The sequence below is a fragment of the Colletotrichum lupini genome, chromosome 1 (assembly GCF_023278565.1).
Source record: "Colletotrichum lupini chromosome 1, complete sequence".
Taxonomy (NCBI): domain Eukaryota; kingdom Fungi; phylum Ascomycota; class Sordariomycetes; order Glomerellales; family Glomerellaceae; genus Colletotrichum; species Colletotrichum lupini.
In genome coordinates this window covers 2,752,342-2,778,854 of record NC_064672.1, presented here as the reverse complement: position 1 = coordinate 2,778,854, position 26,513 = coordinate 2,752,342, and the positions used below count along the sequence as shown (strand labels likewise).

Below are 26,513 nucleotides of genomic sequence, written 5' to 3'. Positions count from 1 at the left end.
GTCCATCGGCTGAAGATAATGATGTCCCGAGTCGGCTGTACTTTCAACCTGCATCAATATCGCTTTCTCAGCTATAAGTATAGACAAATACGTAGGGAAACCGTTGGGCATTCCTACGTTTGTACAACTGATTTCAAGCCCAACTTAAACCCGATTTAAGTGCTCACTTGGAAAGTGTTCAAAGGATAGGACGGATTTGCGACATGCTTTGGTATTTACCAATGTGGTTAAGCTATTCCTTGTGCTTTTTGACAGGCCGATGCTCATGTTTCTCGGGGCATAGGTAGGCCAACCTGAAGGGTGTCCAGGGGCCTTATATGGCCAAGGCCAGTCCCTTTATTTGCAAAAGCCGAAGCTCTCCGTGAAGCACTGGGACGTTCCTCCGTAATACACAGCACGCCGACGACATTAGTTAGGATACGCACTGCACGGTTCACAATACCGAACAACTACAGATTATTCGACTGAAGCGTGAGACAGGGCTGATCTGACCAAGATAGCGGCTCGATCGTGAGATGAGGGGTACCAGGCGTGAGATAATAAATGACATCTGACGAATGGACAACTTGTAACGGAAATTTCAACCGCGAGGGGGTACAAATACACGATAAGAAGTAATAAAACCCGCAGTCTGTTGTGGCAGCTGACCGCAAGCCGTAACGGCGGACAGTCCCGCACGGCGAAGCAACTTCCTACATGGTACTCAAGATGATAAAGGCCCGGAGAGGTTGTCGCGGAACATGCTGGATCCCTTGGTGGAACACGTCGGCGCCATAACTCCATTCTCCGCGCTCCGAACCTAAGCGTGTGCTTGATCCAAGGTCCACTGGTTCCTCCGTAAATGATAATCTGAACCCGCATATCCGTCGAAAAATTTGAGCCGCCTAAGCTCGACGGCGCCTCCGGCCCCAGGCTACGAACCGTAACCGGCCAGGTCCCTGCTGGCATTATTGTGGGAGGCCCGTGGCGGCCCTGAGTAGCCGTAGAAGGGTTGCAGCGCCGGGGCCAGAGCAGCGTTAGTGGCATGGCTCGGTGTCCCGAAGCAGAAGAGCGGCCCACCTTTGACATTGAATCAGCGACGGGAGGGCCTCAAGATGAAGTGGACGTGATGGCGCAATGAGCGGCTTCCAGGGCACGCAGGGCACGCAGGGCCAGGAGAAAAGCTCTGCAAGGCCATGTGCTCTGCGAGTATGTCATGACTGCCCGGAAACACGTTCAAGCCCATCCCCTGGCGTTGCGTTCTGTCTGGAGCCGAAGCTGGGGTACTCTGTCATGTAGAACGAACTGTAGGGTACTACGTAAGTGTACCTTACCTTGCGGATACGCAGTTATACCGTACAATGAAAGGTACAGAACATGGGCGAGAAGTGCAATGAGACTGAGAGAAATCAGTGACAATCAGAAAAGCACGTTTTCGCCCACGTACAGATGTCAAGACTCTTCCCCACTAACCCACAGCAGACGACTGGCTCACCGGCGCAAGCGTGGTTTGCTTGGCTTGGTGCCGAGACCACAGAAAATCAGATTCGCGCCCCTCCACGTCCCAAGTCCTTGGCACCTTATTGGCAGCCCAGGCCATCCCACTGGTTGGTGACTGGGTATGTTGGTACGTAACTAAGGTACTTGTCTACTTTATTCTGGGCAGTCAGGACGGAAGGTGCGATTGCCTGGGGGCTCTTGCCTCGCACATTGGATGCCTTCATCAACCGTCCACTCTTTTTTCCCTCTCTCGTGACCGTCTTCCTGCTCACTCGCTTCTATTGCTGATGTTGATATGGGCTGGTACGGAGTACTGCTACCTCACTGGAACTGGTGCCGACCTGCCGTCTAGACGACTCCTGCCAGCAGCCGCCGTATCAAAGGGGGTGACTTGCCAATATCGGACAGCTGTAGCGCCAATCCACCTCAGTTCCCCCCTCCCCAGCCTGGCCGTCCTCATCGCCTAATACCTTATCCCACGCGCACCACCACCATACGGCGTCGGCAAACCGAGCCCCTCCACTCCTCATCCCGGTTTTTTCGACCGTGTGTGGCCTATCTGATTTTGGGGTCTGGCAATCTGCAAATCTGAACCTACCCTATCGACCGCCGAACCGCTACCGCCAACAACTACACCTCACACTTGGTATTACCTACCTAACTTACCTTAGGAGCGCCTGCCTACCTTACACCACTCTCACCTCGCTCACCTTATCCCGCCACTTCAGCTCCAACTTCTGGCAATCACGTCCGATCCCTTCGTTCTGTTGTCCTCGAAATCCCACGATGCGCCCGGGACCATGTTGACAACATCTCCCATCGTCGCCAGCTCCGCCAATGCCTCGCCCAATAGCTTCCACTATGCCCCTACGCGATCCTCCCCGCACTCATCTCCTGCCCGGCTTTCGGCCCCTTTGCCGCGGCGGCACTCTGCATCAAGGTCTTCTCCGTCCGCAGCCTCAATGACCTCACCTTCCTCCCAACCACGCCCACGACAATATGTAGCCGTCGACGCCGGCACCCAATATTCTCCCATGGAGTCTTCCACCCAAAAGGCACAAGATGCCACCGCCCCGCGCACTCCTACTACCGTCCCTGCGACGCCTGTCGAGCCCCCGCCGACGCCGCGTCCTCAACCCATAGACCCATCCGCGCCGCAACCGCAACCAGAGCCCCATCAGCGATCCCAAACAGAGATACAGTCACAACCGCAGCCCGTCGTGGCACCCGTCGTTCGCGAGGCGTCGACTACCACCGCGTCGCCCGGAAAACGTCGAAACTCTCAAGATCCTGCCGTCGCGCAAGCGCGGGCGAGCGCATCGGCAGCGGGCGAGTCGTCGAGCAGCGCGGCTAAGCGCCCAAAGCCCACGGCTGGCCCGCCGAAAATCTTGCCTCAGCGATATGAGCTGTGCAGCACCGAGGACATGGTTGTACTCATATCCCACATGCTCTCAGAGTTGATAGAGACCAACGATGCTCTGGCTCTCCGTTCCGGAAGCCTGACTCGCTTTCACTCGAGGTGAGTAAAAGCCTTTCCCAGCTGTCGCCCCTGATGTGGCAGCGCTCACTAATCCGTATTCAGAACTGCACCGAGCATCTCCGTACTGGAATATCTGAATAGATTGGCAAAGCATGCGACCCTAACCCCGCCTCTGCTGCTATCTATGGTCTACTACATTGACCGTCTCTGCGCATTATACCCAGAGTTCACCATCAATACGCTGACTGTCCATCGCTTTCTGATCACGGCTGCCACTGTGGCGGCCAAGGGTCTATCGGATCTGTTTTGGAACAATACAACATATGCACGAGTTGGAGGCGTTAGAGTCGCCGAGCTCAAGCTGCTGGAGCTTGAATTTCTATACAGGGTAGACTGGAAGATCGTCCCGAACCCAGAAGTCCTTGTGGCTTACTACCGCGGCCTCGTTGAGCGCTGCCCAGGATATGCGTTGCAAGAGGAAGAAGCAGAAGCGATTGACGAAGATGAAGATTCGGACGAAGTCGAAGATGATGGATCGACGGAGATTTCAGACGGAGTTGCTGACGACAGCGGAGACTCGCCGGACGAAGAGAGCCCGGCTAAGTCGCCGCATGGGGATGAAGCAGGGCCATCGCAACCCTCATAACGGCCACCAAGAGAGTTTCGGGGTAAATCTTTGTTTGTCGATTCCATTCTGTTAAAAAAGGGCGGGCATCACTGCTGCCAGAGAGGCATGGCAAAGCGGCGTTTGGAAAGGTGGGATGTTTTGAATGGTTATGAGTGATAGCGGTAATGAATACCACACTGTTCTGAATGATTCTATAACCATGTGCGATTTGAATTCGATGACATGACACCTTTGAATGCGTTAAAGAACGCCTGATTTATTTCCCAGCAGAAGCTTCCAGAGAGAGTAGGCCAGTGATTATTTGGGGGCAGCTCGAGTGAGTCCGGGGTACAGGTGTTCGTTCAGCCGACTTTACCCCGGGCGACCTTCAACCCAGCAGAGCTCCATAGAACTTCCCCCTCCAGCATCCCACCCCCATCTGACAATTGCTCGCCGCGATTGCACCTTGACACACCTCACCCAGCGCCATTCTCCCCAGGCACACCTTTCAGAAGGGGTCCTACACATACACGACGGAGAAATCAAACAACAAAAATGCGCGCGACAACAATCCTGTCGGCGCTCTTCGCAGCGACCCTCGCCGCCGCCGAAACCCGCCTCGCAAAGGTCTACATCGAACCCGTCTCCCTCGCTACCAACCAGAAGCCGACCCTCCTCGCCGAGGTCGAGTACGACACGAAACGCCCAACCGAGGCGAGCGTGACCTCCTTTGAGGCCCCCGAGCTCGCCGGCTACCCGGCCGCGACGAAGCTCGTCCGCGTCGGCGTCTACGATGCCGCCACGGCGCAGTGGACCTCGAGCGTGTCGGTCGCCTCGACGGAGAACTTTGCCAAGGGGTACCAGCCCAACATTGTGCTGAGCGTCGACGGCGCCTCGGGCGAGGTCGTGGGTGCGGGTGTCAAGGGCGTGAGGGTCGACGCGGGCGCGACGAGGGATTTTGGACCGCAGGCTGTTGTGAGGGTCGCGGGGCAGGGCAAGACGCCCGAGTTGAACAAGCCTGTCGTACTGAGTCCCGAGGGACGCAAGGTCGTTCAGGAGGAGAAGCCGTTTTGGCAAAAGTATGTTGCCTTTGCTTCCTTCCGTCCCCTTGGGCTGTGTGTAAGCTTGCTAACATTGACTTTGCAGGTACTGGTGGTTGATTGCGATTGTCGTCTTGATGACTGTCACTGGTGGAGGAGATGGAAAATAGACGAAGACCACGACGATGAAGATACACTAATAGACTTTTTCACGTTCATCCGCGAAGTACCTTGCTCATTTGATGGCATCGTGTCGGTGCCCATATCCTGCTTCCCCTGTATGAGTGGAAGTGTCTAATCTCAACTGTCTCAACTGGCCTTTGTAAAGTTCCGAGACGACGTCTATTGTTCTCAACGTTCCTAACCTAGAGGAATGTCTCACTTACCACAGGATCGAGGCAACGTCAAAAGATATCTACAGCAATCAACCGCATGGCAAAGATCCGATACTGATTTGGGAGCCATGACATACTGAGATGCTTCTCTTCACAAGACTCGCACCATGTTTTGACACTTATGAGGGCTAGCTAGCTGGATGATTTTTGAAGATAAGAAGACTCCGATTTGGGTCCAGAATACAATAAGTTGTTATCCCAAGCCTCAGAGCCTCGTATTTTTCCATAATGGACTGGAAGCTTTAGATGAGAGAGCTCACGGCGTAAGCACCTGGCAGGGTTGACATGGCACGTGCGCGGCAGGCGATTCGGCTTTAGCCCAATCTGAGGCTAGCGCTCGTTGCTCAGAGACGCAGTGTGGGAGCCTGGGAGCCTGTCGCCTGCACACCACACAAGCCTTGCGCGGAGGGCACTCCTTCCTCGCAGGCACTGCAGTCTTAAAAGCTGGGACCAGGACCAGGGGGAAGGTACAATCGAACCGATAAATCCTTCGATTTGCCTGCGCAAAGCTTCACCTCCACTTTCCTTTCCTACCTACCTTCCCTTCGTACAACCCACCCCCCAAACCTTTCCCAATCCAACCACAACTTTTTGCGACAGCAACTTCTTGTTTTTCTTCACTCTCTCCCTTTGCGCAAAGACTCGACAGTACCACGCAGCACCCACGAAACAGACACAATGGCTGCCGAGAACGAGAACGTCGCTGCTGGCCTCGCCGAGGAGACCAAGGGCAAGGGCAAGGCTGTCGCCGCCGAGGAGCCCGTCGAGAAGAGCGACGCCATGGACGAGGACGAGGACTCCAGTGATGAGGAGGAGGCCCCCGAGGCCGCTGAGGCTGGTAAGAACGAACCTCCGCGGCTGCTACAAATCTACCGCGCACCTGCGATTTCCTGTGACTAACATGCCTGGGAATTGCAGTCGAGGAGGAGGACGGCATGGAGGAGATTGACCTGAACAACATTGTCGAGGGTGGACGCCGCACTCGTGGCCGTGTCATCGATTTCGCCAAGGCTGCCGAGGAGAACCCCGCCGAGGAGGATGATGACGAGGACGACGATGACTTCGCGGCCGATGAGTCCAAGATGGATGAGGACTAAGGAGCGAGTCCATTCTCCTTCTTTTTCTTTCGACCTTCGCACAGCCCCCCTTGGCCTGCCTACCTTTAACATGGTGGCGGCTGCGGGCGGCGGCGATGGTTCCTCACCATTCATGACGGTTATTGGGAAACGGCACGACACACACGACAGAAAACGGAATGCAAAGAAGGGGCGGTGGATGGTTTACACAAAAGTTATAAGAGGGCTTCGATAATCATTTGCATGCCCCTTGCGTCGATGAAAAGACTTGGTGGGTTTGGACATTGGCGGCTGAGAGTTCGGTTGATATTGCAGCTTTTTTCCCCCGGCGGCGGCAGCGGCGACGTTCGTTGATCTGCTGTTGCTCTGCCCACCCTGCCTGATCTTGGTTCGGCGGGATGGCTGTCCATTTCATCAGGCCGTTTCAGCGCGCGGTGTCGCTACCTTTACTACGAGTGCCATGGAAATGAAGATTATGCGACAATGAGCGATCCCAAATACTTGTGCATGTTTAGCACCTATGGAGTGAACGATGTTGTGGGCGTGGCATAGGTTCATGCGACGCCCGTGTTTTTATTTCGCAGCAAAATTATTGTTAGTTCGGGAAGAGCTCATCCACCTGCCAGCTCGATCGTGGATCAGTGCATGAAGCAGAGCTACTTTAGTACCCGACATTGAAGCAACGTGCACTTTCTTGACAAGTTGCGTGCATAGTACAGGTGCAGTTAATGTAAACAAACCATTTTTAGGGGCCTGTCACACTCTCATCTAGTAAATAATCAGATGTTAGACGAGTTTCTTGAGCGCAAGTTCTCGGCTGGTAGCTGGGACACAGATTGAAGGTGATTACTTGAGGTGAGTACCTGCTTGCCTGGGCGTCTAAGAGGCTCATACCTCAGGTAAGTTAGGTAGGCAGGTACCTGCTGTAGGCCCGTCCATTCCCTCCGCTGTCAACAGCCGAGGGGAGCCTTCCAGTCGGAGCCGGACCCAGGAAGGGACACCCGCTTTCATACTGTACCTTATAGGGTATCTCCTTGTGTCCTTTGATGCCTTGGTCGGGGCTTTTAAGATCTTCTCCGTTTTCGATTGGATAGCGGGACGACACGTACCCAAATGACTGTTAGCGGGACGGGCTTTTGGGGAAACTATGGGATTTGTCGGAGTTGTAAAGCAATAGTAGACGTGGACAGGAAACCGAGGGACGTGTCTTCCCCTCTCTCGCCGTTCATTGTAAAGAAAAGTACTTTACGCGAACTTTCACCGTGTCAGGCGCTTCTTATTTCCCCTTTCCCACACATGAGCCCCAGCAAGTTCGCCTCGCTGCTTTGACTACCTATAACCCACTGCGGACGTCAAAAGTCAAAAAAGGAGGGAGTTTGAGCGCGCTAAAAGGGAAAATATAGAGATCGCCAGCCGAGATTCGACACATACCTACGAACACCCTGCCCGCATAGCATAGACCCCTGCTACTAGCACACCTTACCAACCTAACCGGACCGACATTGAATGACAACACAACCTCCAGGGGTTCTGAGAAGGGACAACAAGTATCTATCTTACGGAGTACAAGGACCAACCAAAAAAAAAGTTCCTTCTTGTTATCGGGATTGTTTAATTAGCATCAAAACACCTACACCCCTTTCCAACAAAACGACAACTCCTCGAATATTCGAGACATATCATTGTTGCTGTCGCGGACGACGCCCGGTAACACACCCTTACCCAAATAACGATACTTTTTTCTTTGCTTCGAGGCAGCAGTTGCGCGCGCGCAACATAGGACGCGACGGTTAGGACACCATGGCTCAAAGGTGCGTACACTGGACTCAACAGAATACCCAACACACACGCAACGCATGCGGTTCGGAACGGCGGGGTGGGTAGTTACGGCTTGCGACGTTCTTGTGCTCCTAGGCGGTCCCCACGACCAGAGAGGAAGGCGAGGAGTTTCGTCTTGGGGACAACGAAGTGGCGATGACGACAGGCCACCCCTCGATCATGAACTCTCCACAAGACAGAACGAACAGAACCGCCAGCGAGACCGTACCGACCGCCCGTCTTGCGCAACGACACATGGCATTCACATCTGGGAAAAGTCATCAACAGTGGGCTAACTCGTCACAACTCACAGATTCGGCGCTTCCTCGCTGCATCAGCGCGACTCCCGCAGCGCCCTCTTCGAAGGCTACACCGGCGGCGGCAGCGACAACGGCCGACGACCTGTCAGCGCCTCGCCATCTAGACTAGGCGGTGGATACGGATACGGGTACGCGGGCGGCAGCGCATCACCTGCGCCGCCCATGGGCGGTAGCCACCTCGGTGTTGACGCGAACCGAGGGTTCCGGCCTGCGACGCCGAATAAACGGTACGGAACCAGACCACCCTATAGCCCCCTTGAAAGTCCAGCTTGTGAGGTTCAGGGAGGTTGCATTCGCGATGGGACAACTGGAGAAGCGGAGGAGAAGCACTTCAAGCTTGGGACAACTTGCTGACGGATGTGACATATCAGCGGCCAGTACAGCGACGCCGTGCTCAACGAGCTCGAGAGCCAGAACGATGAACAGGTCGCGGGTATCATGGGCAAAGTCAAGATCTTGAAGAGCGTAAGTTCCGCCTCAACCGCATCTTCCACGCAACAAAACCCAGACACGAAAGAAGGAGACTAAAACCGTGAGACACGCAGATGACGGTTGCCATTGGCGACGAGATCCGCGACTCCTCGGCCCTGGCAGAGAAGATGAACGACAGCTTCGACTCGACGCGCTTGCGCATCCGCGGGACCATGAACCGCATGCTTGTCATGGCGGAGAAGACGGGCGTCGGCTGGAAGGTCTGGCTCGGCTTCTTCGCGGCTGTGTGTTTCTTGTTCATGTACGTCTGGCTATTCTAAGAGCGTAGCCTGCATCGACGACTACGACTACGACATCGACGAGACCAAGGCGAAAGGCGATACGCGCGGTTTATCCGTCATGTCGGGGAGACGAGCGTGGCTATGGATTGCCTCCTACAAGTTTGGGACTATTCAAGCTCGGAGGGGTGAACGGCCGTCTGCTACGTGGGCTTTACCGAGGCTGTCGACATGAGAGAACCCTGCGAGCTCAAGAGACTGAGGTCAAAGGACTGTTCATGTCAAACGTCCTAGACGTAGGAAACGAGGAAGCCAATCTTCAACACGAAAGGACAAGACAGCAAAACGTAGCTGGAAGAGAGGGGTGAGGGGCAGGCTCCAATAGCCTTCCCGGAATGGTGCGGTGCGTTTGGTTGGGAAGCAAACCCATTATTCTTGCATGCTCGGCGTCGGAGGCGTTTTCTAAACGGTTCTATTTGCCTGGAATCATCTTCATTGCACGGGAGTGGGAGAGAGAGGGTCGAGAATCTCGTGGAGGGCCCGACAATTTTGGTTTCCTTTTCAAAGCATTGAGGACACGAGGAAAGAGATGAACGATCACGAAAAGGACATCCTGATACGAACCAAATAGGGACAGAATGGCGGAACGGCGTGGTTCCTTTCCTGCTGTGGAGGTGCGATGTCTCTTGCATACCATTCGAGAGGGGGGGAGAAGGGTGAGAAGAAGGCGCGATTTCCCTTTCACTTGTCAAGCATTGAGGACACAAATTAAAAGCTTTTGTAATGGCCGTGTATACATACACCTACCTCTTTTATATTTCTATAAGCCTTCGACACCGAGTCTCTGGTGCTCACGCCTTTTTACATTTCTGTCAAAATTTCAGATTGAACTTCTATTGTTGCCCCAACGCCTCAGACTGGTGTATGCATGTTGTGCTTCTATATAGACTCGTGAAGGCGAGGACATGTTCACGTCTATCGCTGCATGCCTCCCGAAACAATGTATGGGAACCGGTGGGGGGTATCATAATTCCATCTTCCTCTGTCCTTCCCTTCCCGTTCTTCACACCCCCCTCAACGCCTATGAGCCCTCATGTTGGGACTACTATCCATCATACTACTCCCGTCCGCAGAAAGCAACCCGCTGAGATCCAGACTACTCCTCGGCATATGATGATGATGCCTCGCAGCACCAGCAGCGCTACCCCTCCCCCGGTCCCCAGTAGGACTCAACGGGGCCCTCAAAGGCGCAGCCCTCGGCGCAAAACTGATATCCCCTTCCTCATCGTCGTCTTCTTCATCATCTTCCTCCCCGCCACTACTAATAACACTACTCGTCAACCCGCTCACCTCGGCCTCGGAGTCCGTATGCTCATACACCCCGCTCAGCCCCTCGGCCTCGGGGATCTCGTCATCCAGGTCGGCGTCCATATCGACGCCCATACCCAAGTCGTCATCATCGACGACGCCCTCAGCGGCAAACCCGTCCTCGAGCAGGTCCTCCTCGTCGAGCATCTGGCCCTGGCCCGATGCCTCGAGCTCCTCTTCGGCGCCGTACATGTCGTCGCCGTCGACGTCGCCCCGCGCCAAGGCCTGTCTGAAGGCGTCGTCCGCCATGCGCATCCTCGCCGCGACGAGGCCATCTCGCCTCTCATACTCGTCCTCGTCCACGGCCGTCGCGTCGTCGTCATCTTCGTCGTCATCGTCTTCCTCCTCCTCGGTCTCCTCATCATCATTGTCATCAAGTGAAAGAGGCCGCCCCTCACTCGACGACAAATCATCCGCCATACTATCCTCCCCGCCATCAAACCCAAAACTCTCCTCCGCAGCATCCGGAATCTCATCATCCAGATCCCTCGCCTCCTCTTCTTGTTCGCCATCCTCCCCTTCCCCAAGCACCCCCAGCCCCCCACCATCATCCTGGCCGCCCGCCTCCGCCTCAGCGAGCTCCAGCGCGAGCTGCTCCCGCCTCATGGCCTCGGCGTGCTCCTCCTGCTCCCGCCGCTCCTCGCGGATCTGGTGCAGCGTCTTGGGCACGCCGGGCGGCTTCAGCCACGTGCTCCCGAAATTTTGCACGTGCAGCCTGCGGCGGTCCATTGTGTGCTCGTCGGCGCGGAGGCGTGCCAGCGCGGACCGCTCGATGAGGAGTTGGCCTGCGCGGCGGGAGGAGGAACTGTTTTGTTGCTGTTGTTGCTGTTGCTGTTGTTGCTGTTGCTGTTGTTGCTGTTGTGCGGAGCCATGGTGGTTGTTGTGTTCGTGGGCTTCGAGGAGGGCGGCTTGGGTTATCGGGTTGCGGGAGGAGGTGTACCAGATCGAGTGCGACTGTTGATAATGAGGTTAGATAGCTGTCGCGATAGTTGCATGGAGGAGCGAGATGGATGCTTATGGAGATGTCAATAGAGGTAGAGGGAGCTTACGTCTCGTGGGGTGAGGTCTGGTAAGAGGCCAAACATTGTGACTCGCAAGGTGCCGTTAGGCAATGCTCTGGGATTGCGGGTGTTTCAATCACTTGATGCGCGTAAAGGAATTGATGTCAGAGACAGCTGAATGGAAGCTGTTTCGTAGCTGTCGAGAGCTTTCGTCGCAAATGGCACAGGACCCCGCTGCAAGTTGCTTGTCGCGAAGTTGCAAAGAGTAAACAATTCGACAGTACGTACTTGCCGGGGGGTGTAAGGGTCTACCCCACATTGGCAGACGCGCCGCGTCTAGCGCGCTTAATCCCTGCGAAGAAGAAGTCACGATGCTTCATTGCGGGCGGCAGAAATGTGGTCGTCTGCCTCACAAATTCAACGACATGTCTTTAAGTGTGCCATACTTCAACACAGTCACGATTGCTTCATCGCAAAGCGATGTGTGGGTGCCTGAGAGGTTGCCATTTCCATGCCCCTCCGTCAGGCTAACAGTAAAGCATTTGAAAAATAAAAATATGCTCAAACCCAATTGAGAGTCTCCGCCAGTTTGACCGAATGACTCTTCCCTCCGTCGGGGCTTAGACCCAGTTCCCACTGCCAGAACTGCTGTACATACGGCGTGCCTCGCATCAATCTCAGACCGAATTCGTTGAACATGCGCTCCTTGGTTACTGGGTTTCATCCAAACTGCGTGGGCTCAGCCCTCAGGTGCATGCGTCTCCTCGTTTCCACGGGGGTTTACTGTTTTTGTTTGGTAAGAAAAAGCAGGGGTGTTGGATTCGTTTTCCATCTTTTTACATTCTCTGCGCTTCTGCGTCGACTCTCGTCTGCCATTGATTTGCATAGCGACGGGGAAATGAGGGACCAGCGCATTCGCCCCGCGCCGCTCTGGTGTGTCTCGTCGGGAGAAGTCGGAACAGCGCTGACTTCGGAGTTGCTGGCATTGGCTGCGCAAGTGGAGGTTTCAAATGCCATATTTCCGCTTTGTGGGAATTCCTCGCGGCCGTGGGCTGACTCGAGTGGACTCTCTCTTCTGCCCGTTTAATTTTTCGCTTCTGTCCTAGACCTGCTACCGAGCAACTAAGCAAGACACCCCCTTGCAAGTTGGTATGGATTGGGTCTGAGGGCGTGGCCGCCTCCGATATAGGTCCCAGAACGCCAGCCAGGGGTTACATCCGCCCGGCCCTAGTTAGGGTGAACGGCCGAGCCGACTTCGGGGGGGCTTGGTTAGCGCTATGGGTAAATGGCAGATGCCATGTCGGACCCGTCACCCAGCTTCGCTTCGTGTCGTGACAAACTCCACAAGGACGTGAAAGAATGGATGCGTAGCAACCATTTCCAAAGCCAGACCAGACATTTATAATTCCTGTTGTTCAAGTTGCTGACCAGGAGCCCGCTAAACATGCTCCGAGTATGGGGCTTGATATGTCACTGACATGTGTAGCCGGACAATTGATTTGTGACTAGAATCACCGAGCTGTTCATTCGTCCCCGTGTTCTAGCCGACTGTATGGATCCAATATGAGACGACTTCCTCTAATATTGAAGCGTCATTGCTGCTCAAATGCGGAGATGGAGGGTTGCTCCAGGAGGGCATAGGTGATCGTAACCGCTTCCAGGTCGTATGTAGTTTCTGTCCATCCAGATCAAGGATGCAGACACGTGCTGGTCGACAGGCTAACCTGCGAAACCCTAAGTGAGTCCCGGAACGACCAGCTTTTCTCACAAACTTTAAACCGAGAGGGGAAAAAATACCTGTGGTATGTACTTGCGTGCGTGTGTGAATAAGCATCTTTTTGTGCACATCGGTGACATTTGTGACGTAGCCCATGCATGCGTCGCTCCCAAGTGGTTCATCGCCGAGTGCGGATGGTGTCTCTCATGTGGCTGGCATGTCTGTGCCGCTTCTCAGCAGGCTACCTTGAACGTTGGAATCCCGTCGGAGATGGCCCCCTCATTCTCCTTCTCTCACCCTCCCCTCCAGCTCTAGAAGCCAAGAGACCACGAATGTCTGTGCGTGTACACAGACAGGGTCGTGCTGAGCAAGGAACTGTGAGATCTCGAACGCCTCCGGTCGGCGGGGTCGCATTTGGCATGGATGTGCCGACTAGGGGCATACCTGGCTCGCTATAGCTCAGATGCAGATGCAGCAAGCGGCCATCTTGGTTGGCTCAAGATAAGACGGTTGAAGATGAGGCTCTAGTTGTGATTGGCCAGCTTCTCCAATTTCAAGTTGTCGATTTTTTGACAGCAACCCTTTTCGATTTGGGCAACAACTGTCGATGCTGCAATGCAGTCAGACGCCCAACTCGCCAGTCGATGATATGCCGGAGAAGAGGGTGACTAGTTACCTTTTCGAGCGCCATTCTGTACAGCAAAGAATCGTTCTTCCTATCCCGTCTCTCTGCTGTTGCGCCGCTCCCTGTCTGCATTTGCTCGGTGCTGCCCGCCATTGGTTAGCCTTCCAGTAAAGCCCGTATTGTTTGCAGTTGCGACGTGCGTCGCGCCTGGAACATCGCTCTCGCGGAGCAGGCCGCAGTCAAGCTGCGTCCTTTCGCTGAGCGGATCTTGTGTTGGGGTTCCATTTGTCAGTCGGTCCGTCCATCGGTATCCGTGATCAATGCCGCCGCAGGCGCTTGGGGAAAAGATACAGGTCGCAGCCCAGATGCCCCCCCTGGTCCTTCGTCGGCCGCTGCCGTCGAGCCGGCCGTGGACACCACCAAGTTCCGTAGATCGGAGGGCTGATAGGCAAACAAGAGATATACCGACCACTCTCATTCGTGATAGGATTTCGGAAACAGCTCGGAATCTGCGCAACATCGAGTTCTTGACGCAGCTTGGTTGATCTCAAGAACCGTCATCTTTGGACCTGCCCCGGCTGATAGTGCAGCAATGACAGATAGTGCATGCAGGGCCGCGAGACATTGAAGCCAGCCCAGTCGACAGATGCTGGTTCTGCACGCTAGCAATGTAATAACAAGTAAGTCTTCCATCAGCATGTGCAAGCGCGCCTTTGAAATGGAACAGATGTTCAACACCATCCCCTCCCCCAACTTGCTCCCCCAATCACTTGCATCGATGCTGGAGTGGCCCATGTCCAAGAAGGGTCCGGGTCCAATTGCTTGGGGGCATCCTGCGGTTTATCAGGGGCCCCAAGATCCGAGGCGACTTCGGCCAAGGGCTTCTTTGAAATACAAGCCGCTGATTGGTGCAAGCTCAAAGCTTGCTCGTTGATGACAACGACTCCGTTTCGAGAGAGCGAAAAACGACTGGGTACCCCCTGCTTGGCCCGCATGGAGTGTGTGGGGTGCATCTCTGCTGCTGGTTTTCGCCGAGGCGTTGGGTTTTTGTGTCAAAATTCTCTTACACACAGTATTCCGCAAGCGACGCTTGAACGGAAAGGGATTCGCCAGAGTGGCCAAGTAAACCATAGGACGTTGCTTGTCCGGGATGTGCGGAAGAAGTTGACCGTCCACTGTCGCGTCTGGTAGACTGCAGCACTGCGTACACGTCTCGGGTGACTACCCGAGATATCTTCCATATGCCTCGAGTAGAGCAAACGCAGCGCTGAATGGCGTTCGGAATGCATCCGAAGCAAGTCACAAATGCGCACAGCGTTTGATCCGCAGGGCAAAGTAAGGCATGGCGGTCTGTGTTTTTCTGATGTGTATTCAAGCCCAGCAGCGGGCAGAAAAAGCCATTAAGCCACGGACTATGTACACAGCAAAAGGCTCCGCTTGCCTCCGGCTTCATATACACTGACCCGATCTTCTTCAAATTGATCGATCTGAAATTGGGTCACCACTATTGGCCAAGACTCCCAGGCGGAATATGGGATATGGCTCCCGAGGCGTGGCATCTCCTCGCGCTAGGTCCGGGCGGAATATCCGAACGGAATGAAATGAATGGAAGCTGTGTTTGTCGGTCAAAGGACAAGTTTGTGGAGTGCCAATTTGGCTCAAAAAATGTCGGCAGCATCGACCTAGCAAGATGAGGAACGCTTTTTGTCGTGATCCATCCCCCCCAGATGAGGCGGCCGGGCTGTACGTTAGGTAATCTGGAGTCTTACCTCGAGGTTTTGAACCCAATGTCGTTCGACCAACGATGAAGAAAAAAGAAAAGCCAGTATCATTGCGGATTTGGGGTGAAGCGTTGCCAGGCCGGTAGTACGGCGTAACGGAATACCTACCCAACGGTCAGGGGAGGACCCCGCAGAGCAACGTTGGCACGTCCGCCGTGGTGGGAGGGCCCCAGTTAGATTTCTGGAGAGGTGGTGGTGGCGCATGGGGAAGTAGATTGGCGGCACGTATTGCCTTTGGTGGTAGCATGAGACGAAGGTTTGGGGCAATGGAGAGACTGGCGAGGAAGCGTGAGGTAGCGAGTGGGTGGATCGATTATTAGGATGGTGGGTGAAGGGTGAGCCGACGGCCAGGAAAGTCGATCGAGGTTGACGTGGCGGAAGATCATGAACATCTTGAAGACTAAAGTGTGAGCGAGGGCGCTCCGGGGAAGCGTGGGATGCCGGGAGTTGTTGCTGTGTAGCAATCAGAAGCCGAGACATTGGCCTGAGAAGGCTGAGATTGACGGTACAAGCGGTCGTTCTATGATGAGCTGGCCGTCAATCCCTCTGAATGGCCATTTCCCGAGGCAGGTAGGTGGTGTCGATGGTGTCTTGCTTCTGGCCGATGTGCGGTGTTTTCCGGCATGTGGCTTCTAGGAGGACTCAGTAATACTGAGGAGGGGAAAGGGGGGCTTTCCATTCCATTTCCCAAGAGCATGGTCCCCCGTCAGAAGCAGCGTTGTGAAAACAGCCGTGCGGTTGATTGTCGAGCTGGGCCTGAAGTGCGGCGTGCCAGAGCCGTGGAGGGGCAGAATGGTGCGCTGGACCGGTCCACTTTCAGGCCATGCTCAGCCGTGGACAGGCCACCTTGAAGGGGTTATTTCCAAGGTTTGCTGCATGGTAACAGTCGAACAGCGGCGAGCTTCCCAGGCCATGTCGTGGGAGGCAAGGAGGCTAGCAGGGTGGTGGCATGGTGGAGATGGTAGCATCAACTTGGATGACTAGGGGCCAGTGGAGAGGAGCGGCGAGCCCACTGAAGAGAGATGGATTATAGACCGAAAAAGAGTGATTCGATAAACTAATAATAACCCCCCCTAGTTAAGGTAAGAGTCCCGTGCATAATAATAAATACTTAGTTATTAATAGATCCCTAGGAAAATTTCTAACTAATTAAGGGCTAAAAATATTTCACTATATAATCGCTTTATTACTAATTTAAATATTATAAGTTTTATATAATAAAGAAATATACTATTTTACGCTTTACTAAATTATTTTAAAAATATTTCTTAATTATATTTCCTTTTAATTATACTAAAATTCGCTTATTATAACTAACTTTATAGAATTATTTTTATAAAACTTATTTATTATATATAATAATAATATTATTTTAATACTTTTACTTTAGTAAAGCGAATTTAATTTATTATAAAATATTTAAAAAAAAATTAGATTATAATAACGTATTTATTTTATATCCTAGTTTTTATAAATATTAAGCTCTTATTTATAAAGAGTTGATTAAACGAATAAGTATTATATAAATTAAACTTTTATATTAAATATTAATATAATACTTAGGTTATAAATAATAATTTTAATAATTATATTATTATTTTTAATAACTTAAATATCCGTATTAAAACTTAAAATAACTAAGGTATTATTATAATATGTAGTGGTTTTTTTTCCGGCTTTATAAGTATAAAAGATCGACCTTAACGGGATTACGCTTTTAAAGGAAATCACACGATATAGTATACTTTTTAACTATATAATACGCGCAATATATCCTAAGTACGCGCTTAACGCAATATAGTAATTTTAATACGAAAACCGCTATTTAATTCGGGATGGGTAAGCTGCCCTGCTACTTACTAACAATAGGCTAAGCGATATACTTACGTAGCAGCGCCGGCCGGAAAGGTCGACGGCAGAGGTCGGCCGTAATAATTAGCTATAATAGTCGGCTGCTATAGTCGGCCGCAATAGTTAGAGGCGGCCTTCCTTAACCGCAGAGGTTCTAAACTTTAATAGCGACGTAGAGGTTTCTAAAAAAAGGGCTAAATAAGCTAATATCTACTACGTACTAGAGCTCGTAAAGATTCTTTCTATCCTTATCGCTTTTAACATCGCCCAAAGCTACTCTCTATTTAAACTAAATAAATTTATTAAATAAATCCACTAAACAAATCTACTAAATAAATTTACTAAATAAACTTATTAATATATAAACCACTACCTAGACAGCTAGTTAAATAACTAGTTAAGAGGTTAGCTAGTTAAAATACTACCTCGATGAGAACCTACTCTCTTAGTATATAGTTAGTAATCAGTGGGCCAAAGATACCCGTCGATAAGTCTACCCCTCTCGGGCTGGGCGCCCTCGGCTAGCTCGACGCTATAGCTATCGTGGCTAACATAGGTACGCTTAAGAAGTAGTAAAGTACCTTTTAGCGGTATAGAATTTAACTAGATAATATTATAAGTACTATAAATAGCCGGGCTAGTACGGATACTAAGATCCGGTATATTAACACTAGCCTAGTTATAATAATTATAATAAACGGGCTAGAGGTATATAGGGTTAGGGTAATAAGCCGGCGCCTTAAATAGCTCTTACGGGACCCCCTGGGTAACGATAATACTTATATAAAAGAATAAATTATACTAGACCTAGCTACTTACGCAGGCTAGTACTAAGAGGTCCTATACGTATTAAAATAAGTAAAGCTCGCCCTATAGGCGGGCGGCGGAAGGTTAGGAGCTATTTTAATTAGTAGTTAGGTATAGAGCGTAATATACCTAGTTTTCTTTAATACGTAATACACGGTACGGCCCCGGCGGATTGCTCCGTCGGGGGGATATTATTATAATATAATTACTTTAATATACGGCTAATATACCTAAGTTTCCTCTAATTATTAATAATAGAGTTACGCTTATTATCTTAACTAAAGCCTTATTTATAAAAAAAATCGAGCGGCTATAAAATATAGTATATTTAACTTTCTATTTTTAATATTAAGAATTATTAAAAAATAGTAAATTTAATATAATACCTAACGAGGTATTATTAGTTTTTTAATAACTAGTATTATTCTAAGAGATATATTTATAATATAATATTATTATACTTATTAAAATAGTAAAGCCTATCTATATATACCCTATAACGACTTTTATTATATAATTATTTTAAAGGACCTCGTTAAGAAGTATAATATACTACGAAATAGAGTTAAAATGTTTAATATTATAAAAGTTTTTATTAAGTAAGTCCGGTTATTTAAAAAATATTTTAAAAACGTTTTAAAAACGTTTTAAGAATATTTCTAATTGTTTTTTTTTTAAATAAAGTATTATTTATATTATATACGCTAGATTTAAAAAAGGCGTTATATATTAAGAATAGAATATAATATATTTTTTTAAATTAAAAAAGATATAATATAGTATATATATAAGATTATTTAATAAGATAATATAAATAATTTATAAAAGACTTAATAAGAGCTTATTAGTTTTTAGTAATAGATCTTAATATACCGAAATTCGTATCCTTTATAAAGACTTATAAATTACTACTTTTATTTAATTTTATTAAATTAGAAATATTATATATAATATATTAAAATAGTTATAAATAAAACGGATACGTAATTTTTAAAGAAAAGGGGTTAAGAATATTATATATTTATATTGAATTATTAAAAACGTTTTACTTATAATAAGCTTATTAAATATTTTATTAAGGGATAAGGCTAAGTTATTACTAACTAAATAAAACTTATTTTAGATTACCACCTAAACTTAAAATAGTAAAGTATTTTGTTAAATATTAATATTTTATTTTAGAAGATATTAAAATAATACTATTTATTATCTTAACGTTTTATAATAAATATAATTATCCTTTATTATTACTAAATAAAACTTTAAAAGTTATTATTTAAAATATTTTTTAAGTTCTTTAAAGGATTAATAAACTAAGTACGAGTCTAAACGCCTTTCTTCGATTTCCTTAACTTTAAGAATTCTTAGTTAAGAATAAGGGGCGAATAATTATAAATATTTATTAAAGCCTTATAAAAATAGACTTTTTATGATATATTATTCATAAATAATAGATTTTTCTATTTCTTAAAAGAAATTAGACCTTAGCTCTTATATTATAATAATAAAAAAAAGTAAATAAGCGAATATACGTAAGTTTTTTTATAAATATAAAACAATAGTTATTTTAATATTATAATAAGTATATAATATATTTAGTATACGTACTAATTTAATACTAACTATATAGTTATTTACTTTTTTTAAAAATAAGTAAAATAATAAAAGTTCGATAATATAAAATCGTTTATAGTTAATATAAATTATAAATATATAAAGGGTATAGGTTAATAAGAAATTATCTAGGGTTAGTATAACTAGAATAGTAAAAAAGGTATATTATAATACTAGAAATATTTTCGAAATATTTCTTAACTTTTATTTTAAAATTATTAATATATTACTTATAAAGCTCTGCCTCTTATATAGGTTTATATAAATACTAAAACTATAAATATATATTATTATATATTTCGAGCTATATTTAATATTTTAGAGTAAAAGTATTAAGTTTAGGTTTAATAAAAATACGTTTATAGAACCGGCCTTTTTAGAGTTACTTTAGATTAAGTAAATATAATAATTAAGGGTTTAGGTAAATACCTTATTAAAAAGTTTAACTTTTAATAAATATAGCTTACGTAAGTTTAAAACTATATATACTTATATTACGTATATTTTAAAAAAAGTATTAAAGAACTCTTAAGTAAAAATTATTCTTATAATATAAACTTTACTTATAATATATTAATATCTCTTTTAAAATATTGAATAATACCTAACTATAACGAGCTATATAATATAATTTATTATAAGTATTATATCTTACTATATATAGCTTATAATAAAAATATTTTAAAAACATTTCGAAAGGGGAAAACGTTTCTAAAATATTTTTAAAATATTTCTCGTTAATACCTTATTTAATTAATAATAACTTATTATTTTATAAAAAACTTTCCGTAATATACTAACTAAGTAAAGTATAAACGAGAACTATATATTATAACTAAGTTCTATAATAAAATAACTAAGGTTTTTTTAAAAAACTAGCTTCTAATACCCGATAGTATAAATATAGTTAAGATCTTTTACTTAGTTTTATATATTTAGACTAGCCGGTATTTTTTTTTACTTATTATAATTAATAAGTACGTATTAATAATTAGTTATTATAAGTATTAACTAACTTTAATAATACTCGTAACTAAGATTAGAATTTAATATTATAGGATTTCGTAACGCGTTATAAGTATATTATAATTTTATATTAAAATATTAATATTATAAGCTGTTTTTAATATTTAATATAACGTTAGAGTATATCTAAAATACGCTTTAATAAATACTTATTAATTATTAAATTAAAAAAAAAAGTAAGAGATCGGGCTAAGAGTTTATAAACTAATATTAAAGAACTATTTCGTACTTAATAAAGAACTTATAAAGATTTAGTTATTAATTAATAGAGTAGTTTTTAAAGCGAGAATTTTAATAACTTTAGTTTTAATAATTATAATAGTTTTAATAATATTTAGTCTTAATATAAAGTAAGTATTTTATTTTTTAGAGTACTTTTTTTATTAAATAAAAGTTAAAACCCCCCGAGTTCCCTAGTACTTTATAGCGGTTTATAAAAATAAGCTACTTAATTATAAATTTAAATAAGTATAAATTATCTTATATTTAAAAAATAATAAATAAGGGTTAATAAGATCTAAAAAAATAAAAAACGAAAAGAATAAGAGTTTAAGTTTAAATAAGAATATAAAAAGCGTAAGTTTTTAATAAACTAAGCTTATAAAGAGTATAAGTTTATTATAAAATAAGATTACTTAAATAGGGTAATAGAAGTAAAAATAGCGCTTAATTAACGAAAATAGGAATAGGAAATAAGCTAGTAAAATAAAAGCTCTTAAAATATTTTTTTTTAACTTTATTTTTATTTAAGTAATTTGAAATATTTCTTTTATAATATTAATATAAAGTATAAATTAATATTTATAATATTTTATTAAATTATAAATAAGAATATTTTATAGGTTTTTTTAAGTATTAATAATAAGAGAAATTATTTTTTAATAAAGTAATTTACTAGGGCCGTACTATATATTACGTATTAAAAAAAAACTAAATATATTACGCTCTATACTTAATTACCAATTAAAATTAATTAATTTGACCGTTATTTTTTTTTATTAATAACTTTTAACCTTTTTTTATTTATTTAAAAAGCGAGCTATACTTATTTAAATATATATAAAACCTCTTAGTATTAGCTTATATAAATAATTAAATCCTATATTATATATTCCTTTTTATTAAGGGTTAAGGGGCCCTTTATATATTCCCTTACGTTTATAATATAGCTTATATTAAAGGGATTTTTAGCTTTATAAAGTATAATTTTTAAGTTAATATTAATATACTAAATCTTAATATCCGTATTAACCTAGCTATTTATAGTATTTATATTATTACCTAGCTAAATTTTATATTATTAAAAAGTACTTTATTAATTCTTAAATATACTTATGTTAATTATAATAGTTATAGTATTAAGCTAACTAAGGGTACCTAGCTTAAGAAAAGTAGACTTATTAATAAGTATTTTTAACTTACTAATTACTAACTATATACTAAGAAATTCTTATTAAAATAATATTTTAACTAGCTAACTTCTTAATTAGTTTTCTAACTAGCTATTTAAATAATAATTTATATATTAATAAGTTTATTTAATAAAGTTATTTAGTAAATCTATTTAGTTTAAATAAAGAGTAGCTTTAGGTAATATTAAAAATAATAAGAATAAAAATCTTTATAAACTTTAAAAAATAATAAATATTAGCCTATTTAGCCCTTTTTTTAAAAACCTCTACGTTATTATTAAAGTTTAGAACTTTTATAATTAAAAAAGGCTACTTTTAACTATTATAGCCGATTATTATAATTAACTATTATAACTAATTTCTATTATTAACCTTTTTAATTAGTATTATTATATAAATATATTACTTAGCTTATTATTAATAAGTAGTTAAAAAGGGTAGCTTACCTATTCTAAATTATATAGTAGTTTTCGTATTAAAATTATTATATTACGTTAAGCGCGTACTTAGGGTATATTACGTATATTATATAGTTAAAAAATATACCGTATTATATAATTTCTTTTAAAGCATAATCCCGTTAAAATTAATCTTTTATACTTATAAAGTTAAAAAAAAACTACTATATAAGAGTTAATAAATTTAATATTATAAAATAGAATAGATATAAAGCTTAAGGCTAAATTATTTAATATACTTTTTAATATAATTAGTTTAATAAGCCTAGGCCTATATAAAGCGCTAGTATTTAATAATATAAGTTTCGTAAATATAGTTATAAATAATAAATTATTACTAAGGCTTAAAAAAAAGAATAAGTAGTTATTATATTATTATTTAAACCCTTAGTATAATTAATATAATTATAGCCCTAGCTTTAAAGCCTCTATATACTTTTTATATTATAAATTTACTAAAGTAATTAAAAATATTATTAAAACTATAAGCTAACGAGTTAGGATTTAGGCTTATAATATACGTATTATTATTCAAAAATAGTTCTTAAAGTCCTTATTTACTTAGCGAAATATTTATAATACTAGGGCTCGTATAAACTAAAAAAAACTAGCTAAATACTTATTAATTATAATATTAATTAAACTATTTAATAAGCGAGATATTTTATATATAGTAAAATAGGTAAACGACGAGCTAAACCGCCTTATTAACCTTATTTAAACCTTTTTTTACTATCTCTAAATATAAAAACGATTCCCTAAAATAATTAGCTTTAATAATATTTATAATACTAATCGTTTTAAGCTCCCTTTTTTTTAAGTTACTAAGTAAACCTACTTTAAATCTATTTATAACGCTACGTTTAGCTTTATTAATAATAAAAAACTAAAGGGTTTCCGGTTTTTTTTAGTAAATATCTGCTAATTTATAAACTAATACTTAGTCCGTTACCTTATTATTATTATTATAAACTATAATAAATAAATAAAAGCTATACTAAATAAGTAGTTTTTAAACGTTTAGTAATAACTTTATATTTATTATATTAACTTTAATATTATACTTAGGGCTAAAAAGAAGTAGGTTAAGGACCGTAGTTATAATAATAATAGTAATAAGTTTAATAATAAAAAATATTAGTTATTAATATAAGTAATAGTTATATTAAGTAATAAAGATAAGGCTTATATTAATATACTTATTAATAAGCCCCCCCTTTATATATATTATAAGGTTTTTATAATATAAAAGCTTATTATTTTTATTAAAACTAAGTATATTTTTAAAAAAGCCTAGACTAAGTTTTATAAAAAGTTTAATAATTAATGTCTAATCCTCTAGTACTTTTACGTAATGTACTTATTTTTAAGAATATAATAGGCCTATTATTTTATTTAAAAATACTAAAACTTTAATACTTATATTATTTCTAATACTAAGTTAAGTAATAATAATATTAAAAGTTATTTTTTAAATAGTTTTAGTTACTTACATTAGCTTATTAACGTTATATAAAATATAATTAGTAATTAAGAGCTACGTTTTTACTAAGCTTATATAAAAGACGAGGTATTTATAAACTAGGAGTATATAAATACTCGTTTTAAGTACTTAAATAAACTTTAAATAATACTTTTTTTAAAATATTTTATTTTAATTAGGACGTAAAGCCGGCTTATAAAAAAAGTAATACTATTTAATAAGAAGCTATTTTTAAAGCCCCTCGGATTTTATAATTTAAATTATACTATTTTAATTAAGCTAAGTATTTTATATTATTATAAGATCTATTTTAAAATATTAAATTTAGCTATTTTTAATAAGTAAGAAGTATACCCTTAATAGCGTTTTTAAAAAACGTTTTTTTTAAATCTATATTATTAAATCCTTAATTTTAAAATTATTATATCCCTTTATAATAAGCTAAAGAATATAATATAGCTTATTTTATTATAACTAGTTTTATTTAAAAAAAGCCGGTTAGTTAATTAAACTCGTATTATTTATAATAACTAAGGTATTAATAATAAAAAGCGAGGCCGTTTATTTAAAAACAAGAATAAGTTAATATTAACTAAGCTTATAAAAAAAATAAGTTAGCTAAATTAAAACCAAATATTAAGCTTATTTTAATAATAAATAAAGAGCTAATTTAGCGTTTTTAATAAAAAGAGGATAATAAAGAATTATATAAATAAATAACTAATATAGCCTAGTATTTAAAAAAATAGAACTAATAAAAAATAGTTTATAATAATAATAAATTATTATAATTACGTTAAAAGAGGTAGTTAAATAAACGTTATTATAATTGACTTTTTATATATTTTAAATATATAATAAAAAGAAGCCTTATTTATTTAAAATTTATAAAAGCTTAGATTATTAACTTATTTAAAATTTATAAATCTTAAATAAGTAATATAATAGTTCTAAATAAGTACGTAAGTTATAATAGTATTTTTATTTTTAAAAATTCTAAACTAGAGCTTAGGTTAGAGAGAATAATAAAAATAGTTATATTAATATAATTATTTTTACTACTTTTATAAGGAAGTACTATTTTTTTAAACTAATTAAAAAGTAAAATAATAATGCTTATATAAGAGCGACGCCCGTATATTAATTTATAACGCCCATATATTAATTCTTATTATATAAACGGGATTATTTATAATTCTTTTTATATTAAATCCTTTTTTTTTAAACTTAAGGAGTTATTCCTTTATATTAATTAAGAGTTTTTATTTAATACGTCTTTTAAAAAAGTTAAGTATATTTTTTATAATAGGGTCCGTTTTACCCTTTTTTATTATATTTTTATAAATTTAAAAAAGTATAGTAAAGTATTTAATATTATTCTTTTTAAAAATATAAAGTTAATAAGTAAGTATTTCCTTTTTTTTTTTTTACTAGGGTTTTAATAAGAAATAAAGTAATATTATACTTAGATCGCTTACTATTTTTAAGTTATTTTAAGTACTATCTTATTTATTCTTTATTATTTGAATAAATAAAATAGTTATTATTATAATAAACTATTTATAAAAGTTATTTATAAGGGACTTTTTTATTTATAATATTAGCTCGTTTTTTTAAAATAAGTTAGTATTAAATACGTTTAGGTTATTAATAATTTCTAATTATATATCTTATTTTATTATAATTATAGTATTTAAAGTCCTTTTTTTAACGAGGTTTTTTATATTTAGTAATACTAAGGTCTATAGGTCTTCTATATTATTTATAGGACGTATTTTATTATTATTAATTTCTTAGGTTATTTTAATAATTACTTAGTAATTTACTATAGTTTTAGTATTTTTTATTAAAATTAATTTAAAAGCGCCGTATTTCTCCCTTTTTTACGTTATTTATATAATTAAGTATTAATTTTAATAATAAGCTTAATATAATATAAAAAATCTATTAATATTTTTACTTTACTAAGTTCGTCCTTAACTTTATTTTTTAATCCTCAATAAAATAAGAAAATATAGGTTTTTTTAATAAAATCGAATTATATTATAAGTTTTTTAAACTTAGTAATATAGTATAAAATAAACTTAGTTAATTAAAAATTAGCTAAGTCTTTTTTAGTTTATCGTTTTTTATTAAGGTTTTAAAATAAAGATTTAAAAGTATTTTAAAATCTTATTATATTAATAAAAATATTTACGGTTTTTTTTTTATAATATAGTAAATAACCGTTATTATTAAGGAATTTTCTTTAAAAAAGTTCGAACTACTTTAGGGCTTATTTCTAAAAAAAGTTATTACGTAAATAATTTGTTTAATTTTATTATAAAAATTAGTAATATAAAACGTTTAATAAGTTTTAATCTAAATTAAAAATCCTTTAAGATATTTAGTAGTTTTATTAAAAATAATAAGTATATTAAACTTAAGTTTTTTTTATTTATTTAT

At 41.4% G+C, this 26,513-nt stretch overlaps 8 protein-coding genes across 8 annotated transcripts; 4 read left to right on the top strand and 4 right to left on the bottom strand.

Annotated features, from left to right (window-relative positions):
* Positions 1-456: 456 nt before the first annotated feature.
* CLUP02_00783 (uncharacterized protein) lies at positions 457-1,068 on the bottom strand (the record flags this gene model as incomplete). The annotated part of the gene is made up of 1 exon (XM_049279829.1): positions 457-1,068. The coding sequence occupies one exon, from the start codon at positions 1,066-1,068 to the stop codon at positions 457-459; it is 612 nt and encodes a 203-aa protein (XP_049135786.1).
* A 48-nt stretch (positions 1,069-1,116) lies between these two features.
* Positions 1,117-5,073, top strand: CLUP02_00782 (cyclin; the record flags this gene model as incomplete). Its single annotated transcript, XM_049279828.1, has 11 exons — positions 1,117-1,269; positions 1,408-1,598; positions 1,658-1,853; positions 1,894-2,025; positions 2,151-2,998; positions 3,062-3,562; positions 3,687-3,715; positions 4,051-4,645; positions 4,713-4,756; positions 4,810-4,858; positions 4,935-5,073. The coding sequence occupies 11 exons, from the start codon at positions 1,117-1,119 to the stop codon at positions 5,071-5,073; spliced, it is 2,877 nt and encodes a 958-aa protein (XP_049135785.1).
* A 606-nt stretch (positions 5,074-5,679) lies between these two features.
* CLUP02_00781 (histone chaperone domain CHZ) lies at positions 5,680-6,098 on the top strand (the record flags this gene model as incomplete). The annotated part of the gene is made up of 2 exons (XM_049279827.1): positions 5,680-5,839; positions 5,920-6,098. The coding sequence occupies 2 exons, from the start codon at positions 5,680-5,682 to the stop codon at positions 6,096-6,098; spliced, it is 339 nt and encodes a 112-aa protein (XP_049135784.1).
* A 70-nt stretch (positions 6,099-6,168) lies between these two features.
* Positions 6,169-6,629, top strand: CLUP02_00780 (uncharacterized protein; the record flags this gene model as incomplete). The annotated part of the gene is made up of 3 exons (XM_049279826.1): positions 6,169-6,272; positions 6,344-6,426; positions 6,496-6,629. 3 exons carry the CDS (start codon positions 6,169-6,171, stop codon positions 6,627-6,629), a joined length of 321 nt encoding a protein of 106 aa, XP_049135783.1.
* A 1,248-nt stretch (positions 6,630-7,877) lies between these two features.
* CLUP02_00779 (SNARE domain-containing protein) lies at positions 7,878-9,160 on the top strand (the record flags this gene model as incomplete). The annotated part of the gene is made up of 5 exons (XM_049279825.1): positions 7,878-7,888; positions 8,209-8,442; positions 8,587-8,680; positions 8,761-8,907; positions 8,969-9,160. The coding sequence occupies 5 exons, from the start codon at positions 7,878-7,880 to the stop codon at positions 9,158-9,160; spliced, it is 678 nt and encodes a 225-aa protein (XP_049135782.1).
* An 839-nt stretch (positions 9,161-9,999) lies between these two features.
* Positions 10,000-11,721, bottom strand: CLUP02_00778 (uncharacterized protein; the record flags this gene model as incomplete). The annotated part of the gene is made up of 3 exons (XM_049279824.1): positions 10,000-11,247; positions 11,343-11,409; positions 11,708-11,721. 3 exons carry the CDS (start codon positions 11,719-11,721, stop codon positions 10,000-10,002), a joined length of 1,329 nt encoding a protein of 442 aa, XP_049135781.1.
* Positions 11,722-13,727: 2,006 nt separating this feature from the next.
* CLUP02_00777 (uncharacterized protein) lies at positions 13,728-14,114 on the bottom strand (the record flags this gene model as incomplete). The annotated part of the gene is made up of 1 exon (XM_049279823.1): positions 13,728-14,114. One exon carries the CDS (start codon positions 14,112-14,114, stop codon positions 13,728-13,730), a length of 387 nt encoding a protein of 128 aa, XP_049135780.1.
* Positions 14,115-15,532: 1,418 nt separating this feature from the next.
* CLUP02_00775 (uncharacterized protein) lies at positions 15,533-25,226 on the bottom strand (the record flags this gene model as incomplete). Its single annotated transcript, XM_049279822.1, has 6 exons — positions 15,533-15,692; positions 15,763-15,870; positions 15,922-16,014; positions 16,060-16,230; positions 16,264-16,397; positions 25,221-25,226. The coding sequence occupies 6 exons, from the start codon at positions 25,224-25,226 to the stop codon at positions 15,533-15,535; spliced, it is 672 nt and encodes a 223-aa protein (XP_049135779.1).
* Positions 25,227-26,513: the final 1,287 nt, after the last annotated feature.